Source organism: Capra hircus, chromosome 10, assembly GCF_001704415.2.
Source record: "Capra hircus breed San Clemente chromosome 10, ASM170441v1, whole genome shotgun sequence".
NCBI classification, from domain to species: Eukaryota; Metazoa; Chordata; class Mammalia; order Artiodactyla; family Bovidae; genus Capra; species Capra hircus.
Genome location: NC_030817.1, coordinates 16,630,508 through 16,646,320, shown reverse-complemented (window position 1 = coordinate 16,646,320; position 15,813 = coordinate 16,630,508). Strand labels below are relative to the sequence as shown.

The following is a 15,813-nucleotide window of genomic DNA, read 5'->3' as shown; positions in this document are numbered from 1 at the left end:
TTAGTCCAAATATCTCTTGTGGATTAGAAAATTATAAGATCATTATTATTATTATTATTTAGATCATTATTTTATGTTAATTTTTATTGGAGTATAGTTGCTTTACAAAGTTGTGTTTATAAGATCATTGGTTTAAAAAAATTATTGAACCTATACAACCAAAATGGCATAATATACCTATATTATTGAATTTTGGTAAATATTAAATAACATAACAGTATCTGTAAAGCACTGAACATAATCCCTGAACAAACACTCAATAAATATTAGTTATTGTTATTTCCATGCATTCAAGAAGTACTTTTTGAGCAGCCTTTACTTGGTCAGGTACTATATAAGGGGCTAGAGAGCCAATGATGAGTAAAACAGGCAAGGTTTCTGCCTTCCTCAAATGGGGAACTAGACATAAAACAAATTCAACTAACATTTACCTACCAACACCAGGGCTTCACTAGATGCTTGGGGGTCCATCAATGAACTAAACAAATATTCTTGCCCTGGTGGAACTTATCTTTTAGACATTAGACCAACTGCTTTCTAAATAAGTGTATATTATTATGAATGGTGTCTAGTGCTATACATACAAAGCCTAGGATGGAACAAGGGTTTTCTGAAGTGTTCCTAATTCAGCCTAGATGCTCAGAGAGTTTCTCTATGATGATATGATACTGAAGTTTGTGATCTGGATGAAGGGTAGATTGAGTTGAGAAGCAGAGTGAAATTAGGGGCAGAGAACATATGTATAATACTAGCAGCTCATATTTAATTCATGCTTTTCATGTTATGATGCCTTTTCCCAAATGTTTTGGAGGCTGGGACTGCCAAAATCGGAAGACATCCCTGCATCAGAAGTTTGCATCCAGATTGAATTTCGCCCTACACTCCAGAAATGCATTATCGTTTGCTCCTTCCCAGGAATCACTGACAGTTGATGGTCGCTGCCTTAGCTTCCCTTGGTCTCATTGTCTGGAACAATCAGTACCAACTGTAGTAGGAATGACCGCTGAGAACTGAACTCCACTTCTTATTACTGGCTGTAAGGGAAGTCACCATAGTGTCCCCCAGAAATATGTCAGCATACATTTGCTGCTAGATTTAAATAATCAAGCATGGGCTGAATAATCAATTTCTGAGGGTTGAGCTACTCTCTTCTCCCAACCCACATGTAATCCTCTAGCCCACTTTTCCCTTTGCCACTGAATTTTCTCCTATTTAAGTTTTAATGCTCTTTTTCTGTCATTCCCAGCCTGAAAAGCATTCCAGTTCTGAAATAGTTCACATAGTTCTGTGTAGACATAATATTTACGGGAACTGAAGATGGGTGGATTCTGATAATGGCTTGTGGGATGGTCTTCAGTGCAGACAAAATAACAAAGAATTCAAGAAACTAATACTATGAGAGTTCGGTCCCCCATAAATTTCCCAAATGTACTTGCTTAAACCCTGTATATCAGCAGAGTACAGGAGAGTGTCACCTGGGGTGAGAAAACTTGGTGTGTTCAGTGTTCTGATTTACAGCACGGATTCTAAGTTGAACTCGGTTTATTGTCAGTAGCTCTCTAACAAAGGGCAAAATGGAATGTGCTTATTTTCAAATTCCTGTTAAAAAAAGGCCCTGGAAGACCTCACAGACTGCTTGAGGGCAATTTGTGTCAGTATTTTTCAGAGCTCTCCTGTGAGACTCTTCAAGCTATTGAGAGAGAGCTTACCAGCCATTGATGTTTAGTGTGCAGCCATCTATAGGAAGGATCCATATGGGTTGTTATGGTACGAGAATGAAATAAAACCCTCCATGTCCTGTTTGAAGTTTAGTGACAGGTTAGGGAGGAAACTAAATGGGGAATGGCTGGGACATTTCCAAATTTGGTAGCAGTGATCCAAAAGTTGGTGTTTACGGTCTGTGGGAGGGACGGATGGTTTGTTGGTAGGTGTTATGGTCTGGTGGAGAGAGACAGCTTTTGGTAACTCAGACACTAGGGCTTGAAGTGCACCTTACAAAGACAGAGGGTTGCTGGCCTCCGTGGTTATATTTCTCAATACTTTACACTGGGAAGCATTTCCTCTACCCAGAATGCTCTGCTCCTTGCCCTTCTCATGACAAATGTCACCTCCTTCCACCCAATCCAAAGTAGCAACACAGTCACTCCCAACATATGCTTCCACTTTAACTACTTGCCTAGCACTTACTTTTATATATTTTGTTTATTTGTTTTCTTGTTTATTACTAGACCATGAGCTTCATGTGAGTTTGTCTGTTTACTATGGATTCCATTGGCTGGCACACAGTAGTTGTCCAATATAGGTACTGAGTGAAGAATGAGGAATAGGATAATTGTACAATTTGAGTGATGAAAGGATTAACTATGTAGAGGCCATACCCTAGTACCTGTGGGTAGTTGTTTTTTCTTATGCAAGGTAATAATAATTTGAGGTCTGTGAAACCCCTTTCTTCCCTGGAGGGAATTCTGAAACCAATGGAAAAATAAAGAGCCAGGAGAGAGATATCTGATAAGAATATAATTTAAGTTAATCTCAAACCAGATGTGAGAAATTAACACCTCAGGGCTGTTCTTATCTAAAAATACAATCTAAAATCACATAATTTGAAACTCTTCTGTTTTCTCCATTATTTATTAATTTTTTTATGTGAGTCTCCGGTTCTTTTAGCATATAGGCCAGAAATGAATGAGAAGTGTGGATATTCACTGTTTCTGGCTGTTTGCATAGCGACAGATTTCCTGCGTTTCCCCAGCCTCTTCACAACCCCTTGCTTCTCTCTTTTCCAAGTTTCAAAGCTTAAGCAGACATCAGCTGGATGACGCTCTGGGTTCAAATAAACTTGTTTTGGATGGCAAAGTACTAGTAGCAGATGAAGTCCCAGCTCTTCACCTGCTATGAAGTTTCCTGTTCCTGGCAAATAGAGACTAGGGAAAAGCAAAGATTCCTCACCCACAGGCACCCTTCTGGGCAAGTGATATGAGATTCATTCCAAACCAGTTGATTAATCTGGAGAAAGGAAGAGAATGGTTCTGTCAAATGATTCAAGTGAAGAATCCTGAGGGCTGATCCCATCCTTCACTTACGGCAATCTGGATGGAGCAGGAGCACGTGGTGCTCCATTTATAACCACAGAGATCAGCTCTGGCCCACAGAGGGCTGCATCCAGGCCCGAGGTGATCCTGCGGTATGTGATATTCTAGTCCTGTCCAGTGCATGCCGAACAATCAACAAATACTGACCTGGTCCCAGCCACATTCTTAACCATGGCTGGATTGCCCAAGAAGTCAAGGAAGTATATGCTGGGGTGGGGGTCGAGAAAGACTCAAGGAAGAAATTAGGAAAACTGTACCCATCTTTCTATTTATGGAGTGCTTGCTATTGTGCCAAGCACTGTTCCAGGCTCTGGAGAACCAGCAATTTTTCCATCCCTCATGGAACTTACATCCTGGCATTATTTTTGGCATATTTGTAAGTTTTATTTTTTAGTAAAAATTTATTTTGCAAATTGATATTGTTTTTATTTTGAATTACTTGGAATGGTATCATAGTCATTTTAGTATTAGTGCCATGAAAGTTGTGGAAATGAAAGTGTTAGTCGCTAAGTCGTGTCTGACTCTTTGCGACCTCATGGATTATAGCCCACCAGGCTCCTCTGTCCATGGGATTCTCCAGGCAAGAACACTGGAGTGGATTGCCATGCCCTTCTCCAGGGGATCTTCCTGACCCAGGGATCGAACCTGTGTCTCTTATGTCTTCTGCACTGGCAAGTGTGTTCTTTACCCCCAGTGTCACAGTTGGTATGAAGGTTTTATTATGGCCCTATTCACAGGGCTTTTGAACTAAAAAATTGGTTAGGTTTTTACCTCTATATTCAAATAGTTTCTAAAAAGTTGCTTGTGGTATTAGGCCGAGTTTGTGGAAAAGAAAGGATTGGGGGATACCCCAACTGAGATGAAATTTCTTCTTATGCTGATCATGTTTCTGGGTGGGACGGTTGCACCCATACCCTAAAAACTAGAGCACCCATACCCTCTTGAATGACCGCTAGTGGAATGATTAATAAGCAGATACGACAAATCCATACAGTTCTAAGGATGGGTGTTCCACTTGGATTTATAAGCATCTAAATTATTATGCCTGATAAAGAAGGTACTGATCAGGATTTTGGTTTCCCTCACCTATGCAGGGCTTCCCTGGTAGCTTGGACGGTAAAGCGTCTGCCTACAATGCGGGAGACCCGGATTCGATCCCTGGGTCGGGAAGATCCCCCTGGAGAAGGAAATAGCAACCCACTCCAGTATTCATGCCTGGAAAATCCCATGGACCAAGGAGCTTGGTGGGCTACAGTCCATGGGGTCGCAAAGAGTCGGACACGACTGAGCGACTTCTCTTCTCTCTTCTCTTCACCTGAGAAAGATACCGGTAGGAAGTCAGCCATCAAGCCCCTTTATCCAAAAAGAGAATCCATGCTGCCTTCCCAGCCACATAAACAACAACCGATGAGCTTTCTGTTTAATGTTCATTCATTCTGCAAACATTTATCCAGTGCCTACTAGTATCAGCAAGCTAAGGCCCTGAGGATAGATACCTATTGAATAAGATAGATAAGGTTCCTGCTTTGGTGGAGCTTGTGGCTTAGGAGAGGAAGAGAGACAACGAAAAAGTGCATACATAAACCAAGTAACCTAGTGATCAGTCTTCCAAAGAAAATAAAACCAAGTAATGTGACAGAAAGTGACTGAGGGGCAACGAGGAGGGATGCAGTGTTGGAGTGGGGACAGGCTTCCTGGAGAACATGAAAACTGAGCTAATAGTGATCATAAGGATAAGTCAATGTGCCCAGATCTGGGGAAAAGAGGGAACAGTGATTAGAAAGACCCAGCTCCTTAACCAGCTTGGCATATTTGAGGAACAGAAAGAAGGCCAACGTGCCTGTAGAGGAGTCAAGGCGGGAAAGTTGCTTAAGATGGAAGCTGAGGCCGGGGCTGGGTTACACAGTGGTGGTAGACCTCTGTAAGGGGTACAGATTTTTTTTTTTTTTTCCTGAGTGTAATTCTGTATATTGGCCACTAAACAAGTTTGGAGGGGTTTAGTATTTAGTGTTAGAATTTAATTCAGAGTCCCATTAAGTGGGAGAGGAGACTTTTAGTGCATGATCTGTCCTTATCTTCGTGGATTACCCCACAATCTCAGGTGGATCAGAGTCTAAAGGTAGAATTCTTCAGCAGAATCAATTTTGGGATTTTCACAAGGGATCTGTAACTCACTGACACTCCAGGTAAAACAACAGTGGAGAAAATAAAAACTTAGCTGGGAGTTGGAACTGGAAGTTTTTTCATAGAATGCAAATCAGATACTAAACTAAGACACAAAATGTCCACATCAGAGGATGAACCTATGATTTGTAGATCAGAAGGCAGCATAATTCTGAATTCCTACTTACTGGTCAGGATTCTTCTGGTTTTGGAAAGAGGATTTTTTTTTCTTGCCTTATAATTATTAATGCCTCTTTTAAAGATCTTGCCATTCTTCTTGAGAAAGATGGATTAAATGGTGTAAGCAATGCTGGAGATGTCCTAACACTTTGAGGCTCGTCATGTACCAGCCCATTTGAGCCATCCTTAGCTCTGCCCATGCAGATCATGAGGTTTCCCCATTGGATGGGAGCCCTGCAGTTGAGGTTTCTTAGTCAGGGTGTGGTGTTGTCCTATAGATTTAGTGACGTCAATGAGATTCCTTTGGAATTTTAGCAGCTAAATCCACCAGAGCTGAAGAAGGTCAGCTCAGGACACCTGGGGATCCGACAGCCTGGACAGACTCGCTTGTCAGAGGATGGGGAATGCAGCAAGGTTTGGCATTACTGACTAAATGGGGATCCAGTGCTGCTGGTTATGGTGGAAGATCCCATGAGCTTGGGCTGAAACGTGTCCTTCTTAGGCACCATAGCTGTTCCCCAGTTTGCTCAGCTCCAGATGGAGCGTGTGCCAGGGACCACACAGAGCTTTGTTTAAATGCTTGCATTAGCAGAAGGACGGGGATCCCATTGAATCATCATCTCCTGTCAAAAAGCCAAGAGTTGTTCAGAATGGAAACAGTTTTTCCCAAAGAGGCAAAATTCCTAGTACTAATGAGTGGTGGTGGTGATGGTGGCGTGTGTGTGTGTGATGATGGTGGTGATAGTTCTGTGCCTCCCACTGTTTCAAAATAGAGACACTTTTTGTTCACTGTCTGAGCCATAGGGTGAGTAACCTTGACCCCTAAGGTCCTTCGCTGGGCTCACGTGAGTTTGTGAGTCCTGTGGGAATAGTGAAATGTTCCTCCCGCTGGGGTTCAGACATTTGGAATGGATAAATTAGAGAGTGGTGGTCACACAGTCATTGTCATTGCAGACAATGTGGCATTTATGTATAGGCACTGGCTGTCTCTCATGGGCTCAATAACAAGGGTAAGTTCCATCTTTCATCACTAACCACTGGGGTGTTCTTTATTGACAGAGGCTGCACCAGCTGAAAATAGCCCAAACATCTTGTTATTTTCTCTTTCCCAGTTTTTGCCTATTCATATCCAAGGATAAAAGACTCAGCTTGTTCAGCCTTTTCAAAGAGTTAAAGAACATTCTCTATTTGATTTCTTAGTACCCATAAAGAACAAGACTATACAGTTGCCCTGCTTGGCTGAGAGCATTCATTCATTCATCAGTTCAATAGATTTTATTAAACACCTACTATGGGCTAGGCGCTGGGGTAGGTGCTAAGTGGGTATTTGTATATGAAAAAGACAAAGGCCAAAAGTAGTCAGATGCTAAACAAGTCTTAGAAGCGACTTCCCCAAGTCCCTGGAGGAGATGAATTTGCTATACGCATCTTCCTGACTTCTAGTCCCGTGCTCTGCCCACAACCCTTCACCGATAGACCACACTTCCCCAAATAAATAACTACTTCTGCATGCTGGGGATGGGTTGTGTGCGGCAGCATTTACGTAGGCGGCACAGACAGTAGCCTTTCACTTAGTGTTGCAATAACACCAGGCTAAACAATGTGCACTGACCTCCAGAGTGGTGAACAAAAGCTTGCTATAGGTCAGGCCTCTTAAATGCCAGAGAAGTGCAAAATAGGAAGAGTCTCCATCTGATAAGAAGCAACTGCTGAGAAAGAATGAATTTGTTTTTAATCTGGGTTAAAATCAGATATGAGAATCTATCCTCCTGTTCACTTTTGGATCCTCACGTAGCAGGAACTCAAAGCTTAGATAATCACAAACTATGTAAGTTTTGGTTTTCCATGCTCAGACTTGTCCAGAACATGGAAGCCTTGCCCTGTTGGAAGGCAGCACTGAACTCACAGAGGTACACACACACACACACAGACATCTGTCGCAAAGTTATACTGACCTTGGCCAGTGGCAAACATAATTTCACAGATTGCGTCTGATTTCTCTTTATTTTAAGGCTACATCACACAAGCTCCATATTAAAAATGTGGTTTTGGCTGTCCTGAAATGGATACCATGAGTAGATTGAGATGTGAGAGTATGTTAGAATGATTGCAGGTTCGGATATTAGTAGGGCAAGAGAGGAGGTCTGAGATTATATTATCTGATACTACTGCTTTAGGTCGAGGACCTGCTTTTACTACCCAAATGATGCTCTGGCCCTTTTCAGTCTTTATCATGTTATATCCCAGAGGACAGTGGATCCAGATCCCGTCTCTGTATTGCAATCACTTCTTCTGATACCTGTCCCCACATTCTCTTCTGTTTCATAGCACCTTCTTATTTTTTAAATATTCATTTATTTGGCTATACTGGGTGTTAGTGGGTTGTGGGATCTAGTTCCTTAACTAAGGATTGAACCTGGGCCCCCTGCATTGGGAGCTTAGCCACTGGACCACCAGGGAAGTCATCCTGTTATTACCTCTGTCAAACCACCTACTGCTGTCCTGCAATTCTCTAATGACTTGTTGGTCCATAAGGCTAGAATCTCTCTGACAGTAGGGGCAGGTCCACTGTGTTCATTAGAGTAAGTACCAGCCCCTAGCAAGTGCCAGGCCATAGAAGGCTCTCAATAAGTAATCGCATGCATGCTCAGTCGCTCAGTTGTGTCCACCTCTTTGTGACCCCATGGACTGTGGCCTGCCAGGCTGCTCTGTCTATGGAATTTTCCAGGCAACAATACTGAAGTGGCTGCCATTTCCTCCTCCAGAGGGTATTCCTGACCCAGGGATTGAACCTGCGTCTCTTGTGCCTCTTGCATTGGCAGGTGGATTCTTTACCACTGAGCCACCTGGGAAGCCCCAGTAAGTTCTTTGTTAAATAAATAAAAGAATGAGTGAATGCATGATTCTGTCTTTCTTAGAGGATGGATTTATTAAGTTTACAGCTCTGTAGCCATAATGGTGCCAGGAGAGAAAGAGTTAAGCCTCCTCCTGTGGAGGAGACAGGCTTATCCAAAGACCTTTTTCCTTTCTTATTGGCAAGGGCTGAATAAATGATATATGCATAAATCCTGGATATAAAATCCTGACACATTCTTTAGGTGTTGGCCTGAACTGCTTCAAAACTCTAAGGGAAGTAAATGAAATCATTCTAGGTTTTCTCTTACGTGGCCTGAGAGCCAGTTATGAAAGGAAGGCAAGGCCAGACCCAGGAATTCAAAGCTTGACCTATTTTGCCCAAAGCTAATAGTAAGAGAGATGGATTTGCCTTCTTACCTTTTTTTTAAAATCAAGGACAATGAAGCAGCCCGGCAAACGATAGAACTAGGTGAATGGAATGCAGCAGAATTGCTTGAGGATTCAGAGCATCTCCAAGTCTATGTTTATGTATTATGTGTTTTTCCTTTTCTCTCCCCCTTTTTATTTTTCAAATGAGAACAAAAAATAGCGCCTAAATTCCCACCAACATAATTCAGTGACATACAATGATGAAACTCTGTTTTCACCTCTGCTTGTGACAGGGAATGCAAAAATAGCAAGTGGCCCAGTTCCACGAATCCCCGCCTCCCTACCCTAGCAGCTTTCACCCGGTTCTCATCTCTAAGAATGGAGGTTAGCGTCCAGCCGCGCGCGCAAGCCGCACTCAGCCCCGGGACCCCACAGATGAGGTCAGGCTGCGGGAGTGGCAGCAGTCGGGCCGGGGAGGCCGAGGCCCTCGGGGGAGCGAGGAGGGAGAGCGGCCTCGCCAGGCCGACGGCGCGCCCGGCCGCGCGGCGTCGCCTGGAGACGGCCCTGGCGGCGCAGTGTTTCTGTAAACAGCCGCTTCCCTGTTACTATCTATAGCAGGATCGCCTGGCTCCGGGGTGCGGCGGCGGGAGACAGGTCGGCTGTCCCGCTCCCCGCGAGTCCCAAAGGATCCGCCCGCTGCCCTCATCCCGCCTCGCCCCTCTCCGGGTGCCCATCGTGCCCAACCCCCAACCCCGGCCCGAAGAGTGGGGGAAGGGACACAGGGACCTGTGTCTCTGCGGGGACCTGCGACTTCGCGTCCCGGAGGTGGCCGGCGCGCAGAGATTGAGCCGGGGGCAGTGTGACCCCGGCTGTCCTTTGCATCTGAGCAGGAGGCTAGAGGCGTCTGGGGGTGTTTAGCGCACTCCAAAGCACCTTGACCTGCCCACCAGCCCCCCCCCCCCCCGCCACCTCCCCAAAGGCCTGTTTTCCAGGCCGCCGAGCGGTGCCTGAGATACCAGCCTCCGAAGATTCCGGCCTGGGCGCTGCTGGGCACGGTCCTTCCAGGCGCCCCCGGTCCACTCCCCCTCCCCCCTTCCAAGTCCGCGCTGGAAAATCACCGGCTTTGGGCTCCCAATAACCAGCTTCCTGGGGCGCCGAACCACCCCCACCTCCCCAGCAAGGACTTGTGCTGCCCCAAGTGCTCGCTCCATCCGGTGCTCCGAACTGACGACCTTGTCCACAGTACAACCCCCGCCCCTCCAACACGCCCCGGGGCCCGAGCTCAGAACCAGGCAAACGAATCCTTCAGACATCCTTGTTGAGAGATTCTGCACGATGTTTATTGGCTAGTTTTCTCAGGGGTTTGACAGCAACAGTAACATCTCATCTACGGCCAAGAAAAAAAAAAAAAAAACAGCAAAAACAAAGCGCCTATCTCCTTAAAAGCAAAACAAACAAACAAAACATATAGAATAAAAAGTACCCAGCATCGTAGATAAAGTAGGTTATCGTATTGTCTTATTTTGGATCCTTCCAAACCACAAGAACAATCCTAGTAAAGCTGGAGTCCGGGGAGCTTGAGGTGAGGGGTTGAGGGTCCGTTTCCAGAGCTTGCACTGAATTAGGGCTAGAATGGGGAGTGAGGGTAGAGGCGCATTCCTTCGGGGGCCGAGGCTTAACCTGCTTGGCTGCGTGTACCTATGTCGCCTATAACCTGAGCCTCATAACTCCCGGGTTTCCGTACAGAAGTAAAAGGGCGTCCCCGCCTTCGCCAACCCCATCCTCCCCCAGCCCCGGAACAAGGGTCCGCATTGAACCAGGTGCGAATGTTCGCTCGCCTTCGCCTCCCCTCCCCCCGGCCGCGGCCCCCGCCTCCCCCCGGCGCTGCACCCTCGGTGTTGGCTGCAGCCCGCGAGCAGTTCCCGTCAATCCCTCCCTCCCCTTTACACAGGATGTCCATATTAGGACATCTGCGTCAGCAGGTTTCCACGGCCGTCCGCTGCAGTCGTGGGGGGATCCATCCCTGCGGCCCCTTATCTCGGCAGCTCCACGCGACCCTAGGAACCACGGGGAGACAGGCCGACAAGATCAAGAAACTCGACAGAGCGGGGAGCTGGGGGCGCTGCGAGGGCGGCGGAGGCGGCAAATGGGGACCCTAGAAGTAGCCGGGCCCGTGCGCCACCCCTCGGGAGCCGCAATGGTTGCGCCCAGTGACGTGTTGGGCTCATTCATAAAATGCTGTTATAAAAGCGGTGGCTGCGGCGCCTAGTACTCCAACCGCATCTGCAGCGAGCAAGCTTAAGGAGCTGACACAGAGCCTGCGGCGCAGCGAGCGAGCTAGCGAGCGACCGCGCACACCTACCCAGCTCTGCCCGGCAGCTCGCACCTGCCTCCGCCCCTGCGCCCCTCGCCCGGCTTTGACTGCTCGCGATCATGATGTTCTCTGGCTTCAACGCCGACTACGAGGCGTCCTCCTCCCGCTGCAGCAGCGCCTCCCCGGCCGGGGACAGTCTCTCCTACTACCACTCACCGGCAGACTCCTTCTCCAGCATGGGTTCTCCCGTCAATGCGCAGGTGAGGCTGGCTCCGCGCCTCCGCGGGGCCGGGGGGTAGAGGGGTCACCGGAGAGGAATCACCAAGGCGAGATGCTCGGGAAGACGAGTCCGGGACTCCTTTCGCCGGGGGCAGGGAGGGAGGCTTGCCCCGACCCGGAGCAGCCCTCTCTCGGGAGCTTTTCCGAACTTTGTTCGGAGCGGCGCGCGAGCTTGTCATCAGAAGAATTGCTTCTTCTGTCCCGCGGCAGTCTCTTTCTGAGCTGTGCCCCCCGGCGCGCGCTCGCTGACTGATCTCTGACATTAGCTGGGGCCAAAATGTCCCAAAGCAAAAGACTAGCGAAGTAGAGCCTGGCGCCTCCGGGGGGAGGCGGCCAAAAGCGGCAATCCACACCCCCCCTCCGCCACCCCTCCCCTCGCAGCCTGGAGCAGGAAAGGAGGGGTAGGGGAGGAGGGGGAAGCAGGCGGGTGTGTAAGGCAGTTTCATTGATAAAAAGCGAGTTCATTCAGGAGACTCCGGAGCGGCGCCTGCGTCAGCGCGGACGTCAGAGATATTTATAACAAACCCCCTTTCAAGAGAGTGATGCTGAAGGGATAACGGGAACGCAGCAGCAGGATGGAGGAGAAAGGCACTGCGCTGCGGAATTCTTGGGAATAAAGGGGGGAGACCTTTCATTCCCGTTGACCGGCGTGTATAAAGACGCGAGCTGTCCATTGCCGGAGGGCTTCTCCTGCCTCTCTCCCTGCTGCATGCGGCACTGGGAACTCTGCTCACCCCCACCTGCTCGCTCACGTCAGTTTCCTCCTCTTTCATTCTAGGACTATTGCACCGATCTGGCCGTTTCCAGTGCCAACTTCATCCCAACAGTGACTGCCATCTCGACCAGCCCTGACCTACAATGGCTAGTGCAGCCCACCCTGGTCTCCTCCGTGGCCCCGTCCCAGACCAGAGCCCCCCACCCCTATGGAGTTCCTACTCCCTCAGCTGGGGCTTACTCCAGGGCCGGAGTTATGAAAACCATGACGGGAGGCAGAGCTCAGAGCATTGGCCGGAGGGGCAAGGTAGAACAGGTGAGAGTTCTTGGCACCTTCTGAGGGGGAGGCGCGGGTCGACATTGTGGAGATGGGCAGCATAGGGGTCAGAGTGAAGCCATTGACTGGACACCCCAAATGGGAAACCCTGGCTCCAAGCCCTTTCCATCCAAGTCAGACTCTGATAGTCTCACCCTAAGAAATGCCCTGATTTATAGTTTCTTCCCTTGTAGTCTGGGTTCTTCTTGGCTCTTTCTGAGATTCTTATTTTAAATGCAAGTCACACCCAGCTTGCAACTGCAGGTTAGAAATGGCTTCACAGAAGAGGTGCCAGGAGCTAGGAAGCTGCAGGAGCTGGTTTCCCTGGGGTGGGTGAATGAAGCTGATGGCAGACACCGTTACTGAATGCTGCTGTTTTTCCCCCTCCCCAGTTGTCCCCAGAAGAAGAAGAGAAAAGGAGAATCCGAAGGGAAAGGAATAAGATGGCTGCAGCCAAATGCCGGAACCGGAGGAGAGAGCTGACTGACACCCTCCAAGCGGTAGGTTGAACCCATGGGTCACTTCTTTTTAAAACTTAAGGGGAAACTTGGAGACCAGACATAAGGGATCTGTGTCCTTGAGTCAAACCGTCTCTTATGCTTTCCTTTGCTTTCTCTTTCCAGGAGACAGACCAACTAGAAGATGAGAAGTCGGCTTTGCAGACAGAGATTGCCAATCTGCTGAAGGAGAAGGAAAAACTCGAGTTCATCCTAGCGGCTCACCGACCTGCCTGCAAGATCCCTGACGACCTGGGCTTCCCAGAAGAGATGTCTGTGGCTTCCCTTGATCTGAGTGGGGGCCTGCCTGAGGCTGCCACCCCTGAATCTGAGGAGGCCTTCACCCTGCCCCTCCTCAATGACCCTGAGCCCAAGCCCTCAGTGGAGCCCGTCAAGAGTGTTGGCAGCATGGAGCTGAAGGCTGAGCCCTTTGATGACTTCATGTTCCCAGTGTCATCCAGGCCCAGCGGCTCGGAGACCGCCCGCTCTGTGCCAGACATGGACCTGTCTGGTTCCTTCTATGCAGCAGACTGGGAGCCCCTGCATGGTGGCTCCCTGGGGATGGGGCCAATGGCCACGGAGCTGGAGCCCCTGTGCACCCCAGTGGTCACCTGTACTCCCAGCTGCACTACTTACACGTCTTCCTTCGTCTTCACCTACCCTGAGGCTGACTCCTTCCCCAGCTGTGCGGCTGCCCACCGCAAGGGCAGCAGCAGCAACGAGCCTTCCTCTGACTCGCTCAGCTCACCCACACTGCTGGCCCTGTGAGCGGGCAGAGAGGGGAGGCAGTGGGCGTGCACGTGGCCACTGCCTGAGTCGGCGCATTACAGAGAGGAGAAACACGTCTTCCCTCGAGGGTTCCTGTAGACCTAGGGAGGACCTTATCTGTGCGTGAAACACACCAGGCTGTGGGCCTCAAGGACTTGCAAGCGAGCATCCCCGTGTGGACTCAAGTCCTTACCTCTTCTGGAGATGTAGCAAAACGCATGGAGTGTGTATTGTTCCCAGTGACACATCTGAGAGCTGGTAGTTAGTAGCATGTGGAGCCAGGCCTGGGTCTGTGTCTCTTTTCTCTTTCTCTTTAGTCTTCTCATAGCATTAACTAATCTATTGGGTTCGTTATTGGAATTAACCTGGTGCTGGATATTTTCAAATTGTATCTAGTGCAGCTGATTTTAACAATAACTACTGTGTTCCTGGCAATAGTGTGTTCTGATTAGCAATGACCAATATTAAATTAAGAAAAGATATGACTTTATTTTCTAGTAGATAGAAATAAATAGCTATATCCATGTACTGTAGTTTTTTCTTCAACATCGATGTTCATTGTAACGTTACTGATCATGCATTGTTGAGGTGGTCTGAATGTTCTGACATTAACAGTTTTCCATGAAAACGTTTTATTGTGTTTTTAATTTATTTATTAAGATGGATTCTCAGATATTTATATTTTTATTTTATTTTTTTCTACCTTGAGGTCTTTTGACATGTGGAAAGTGAACTTGAATGAAAAATTTAAGCATTGTTTGCTTATTGTTCAAAGACATTGTCAATAAAAGCATTTAAGTTGAATGCGACCCACCTTGTACTCTTTTCATTCTGGAAGTTTTCTGAGTTTCTGGAAGGTATTGTCAGAGACTAATTTGTCAAGAAGGGTAGCTCTTGGAGGGGACACATCCCCTCTGTTTGATCCCTTATCAAATCAAGAGAAACTCTGGAGCTGACGTTGGAAAATTCTACAAACTCACATCTTCACCTTGCAGTGCTGCTTCTCTCCCTACAGGTTCTGGGAATGGGAAACTGCTTTGCAATAGCTTTTGTGGGAACACATCTTTCTTTTTCTGTTTTGAAAGTCAAAGGGAGGGATATTTAAATCTGGCTGTGCTAATACTAAACTTAACCGTCTAGGTCTTCTAGGAATCCTTTTAGCAAACAATTAAGCTTTGCATGAACCACTTTAATTTTTTATTGCCACCAGATCATGTAAAGGTTACTCCTGCCTTAAAGGAGAACAAACTGAAGACTGGTTAGAATGATGTTTTCTCAATATTCCAAGGCTGGGATTAGAATCTTAGCTTCTCACTCATGACCCTATTCATCAGCCTGAACTGCCTCTTAACACTTGGTTTTTCTTTTTTTAGAAAAGTTTTCTCCTGGTTGGAAAGAAAACAAAACAAAAACCAAACCCACAACTTTTCAGTCCTTCACTCTAACAGACATACATTTAGTTGTATTTTTTATTCTCAAAAAGAAAGCAGGGTTCTCATCCTATCCCTCAGTGTGTGTGTTTGTGTGTGTGTGTGTGTGTGTGTGTGTGTGTGTGTGTGTGTGTACGTGTGCGCGCGTGCGCACTTGGTTGCTCAGTCCTGTTGGACGCTGTGACCCTGTGGACTGTAGCCCACCAGGTTCCTCCATCCATGGGATTCTCCAGGCAACAGTACTGGAGTGGATTGCCATTTCCTCCTCTAGGGGATCTTCCCGACCCTGGGATTGAACTGGAGTCTCTTGTTTCTCCTGCATTGGCAGTCAGATTCTTTACCACTCTGCCAACTGGGAAGCCTATCCTTTAGTAATCAATGCATTATAATTTCTGAAGTTTCTTTAACATATGCCTGACATTCAGTTTACACTGGAGGAAGAAAAGGCTGGCTCTGAGAACTTGAAAGAGATCTGAAACAGTGCAAACAATGGTTGATCATTGGGTAAATAAAAAGTTACATAATAGCTTGAAAAGAAGTCAACATGACTGAATGAGTTTTAACTTAGAAACTTTATCATCTTAATGAAGAACATGACCTTTGTCTGGGACACCTCTGGTAATGGGGCGCTTACACGCACAGGTACCAACCACAAAGAAAGGAGGTGGCGCCTTCCTCTTCTGCTCTCTGCTATCAAGTGGGCGGGCACCAAGCCTGGAAGCAAGAGCCCAGGTTTGCACCCATGCTAAGGGGAAGAGAAGCTTCGAAGTCAGCCTTCTAATACTTTGGTGATAATGAAAATCACTGGGTGGTTATGGGATGTTATACTCAGTCA

General features: G+C 47.3%; 1 protein-coding gene across 1 annotated transcript; it reads left to right on the top strand.

Moving 5' to 3' along the window:
* FOS (Fos proto-oncogene, AP-1 transcription factor subunit) lies at positions 10,892–14,357 on the top strand. Its single transcript, XM_005686096.3, has 4 exons — positions 10,892–11,234; positions 12,032–12,283; positions 12,676–12,783; positions 12,907–14,357. Exons 1-4 carry the CDS (start codon positions 11,094–11,096, stop codon positions 13,546–13,548), a joined length of 1,143 nt encoding a protein of 380 aa, XP_005686153.1. The 5' UTR covers positions 10,892–11,093; the 3' UTR covers positions 13,549–14,357.

Coding starts and splice junctions, on each gene's coding strand:
- FOS (XM_005686096.3), top strand. CDS start 11,094: ATGATGTTCTCTGGCTTCAACGCCGACTACGAGGCGTCCTCCTCCCGC. Junction 11,235..12,031: donor GTTCTCCCGTCAATGCGCAG/GTGAGGCTGGCT, acceptor CTTTCATTCTAG/GACTATTGCACCGATCTGGC. Junction 12,784..12,906: donor TGACTGACACCCTCCAAGCG/GTAGGTTGAACC, acceptor TTCTCTTTCCAG/GAGACAGACCAACTAGAAGA.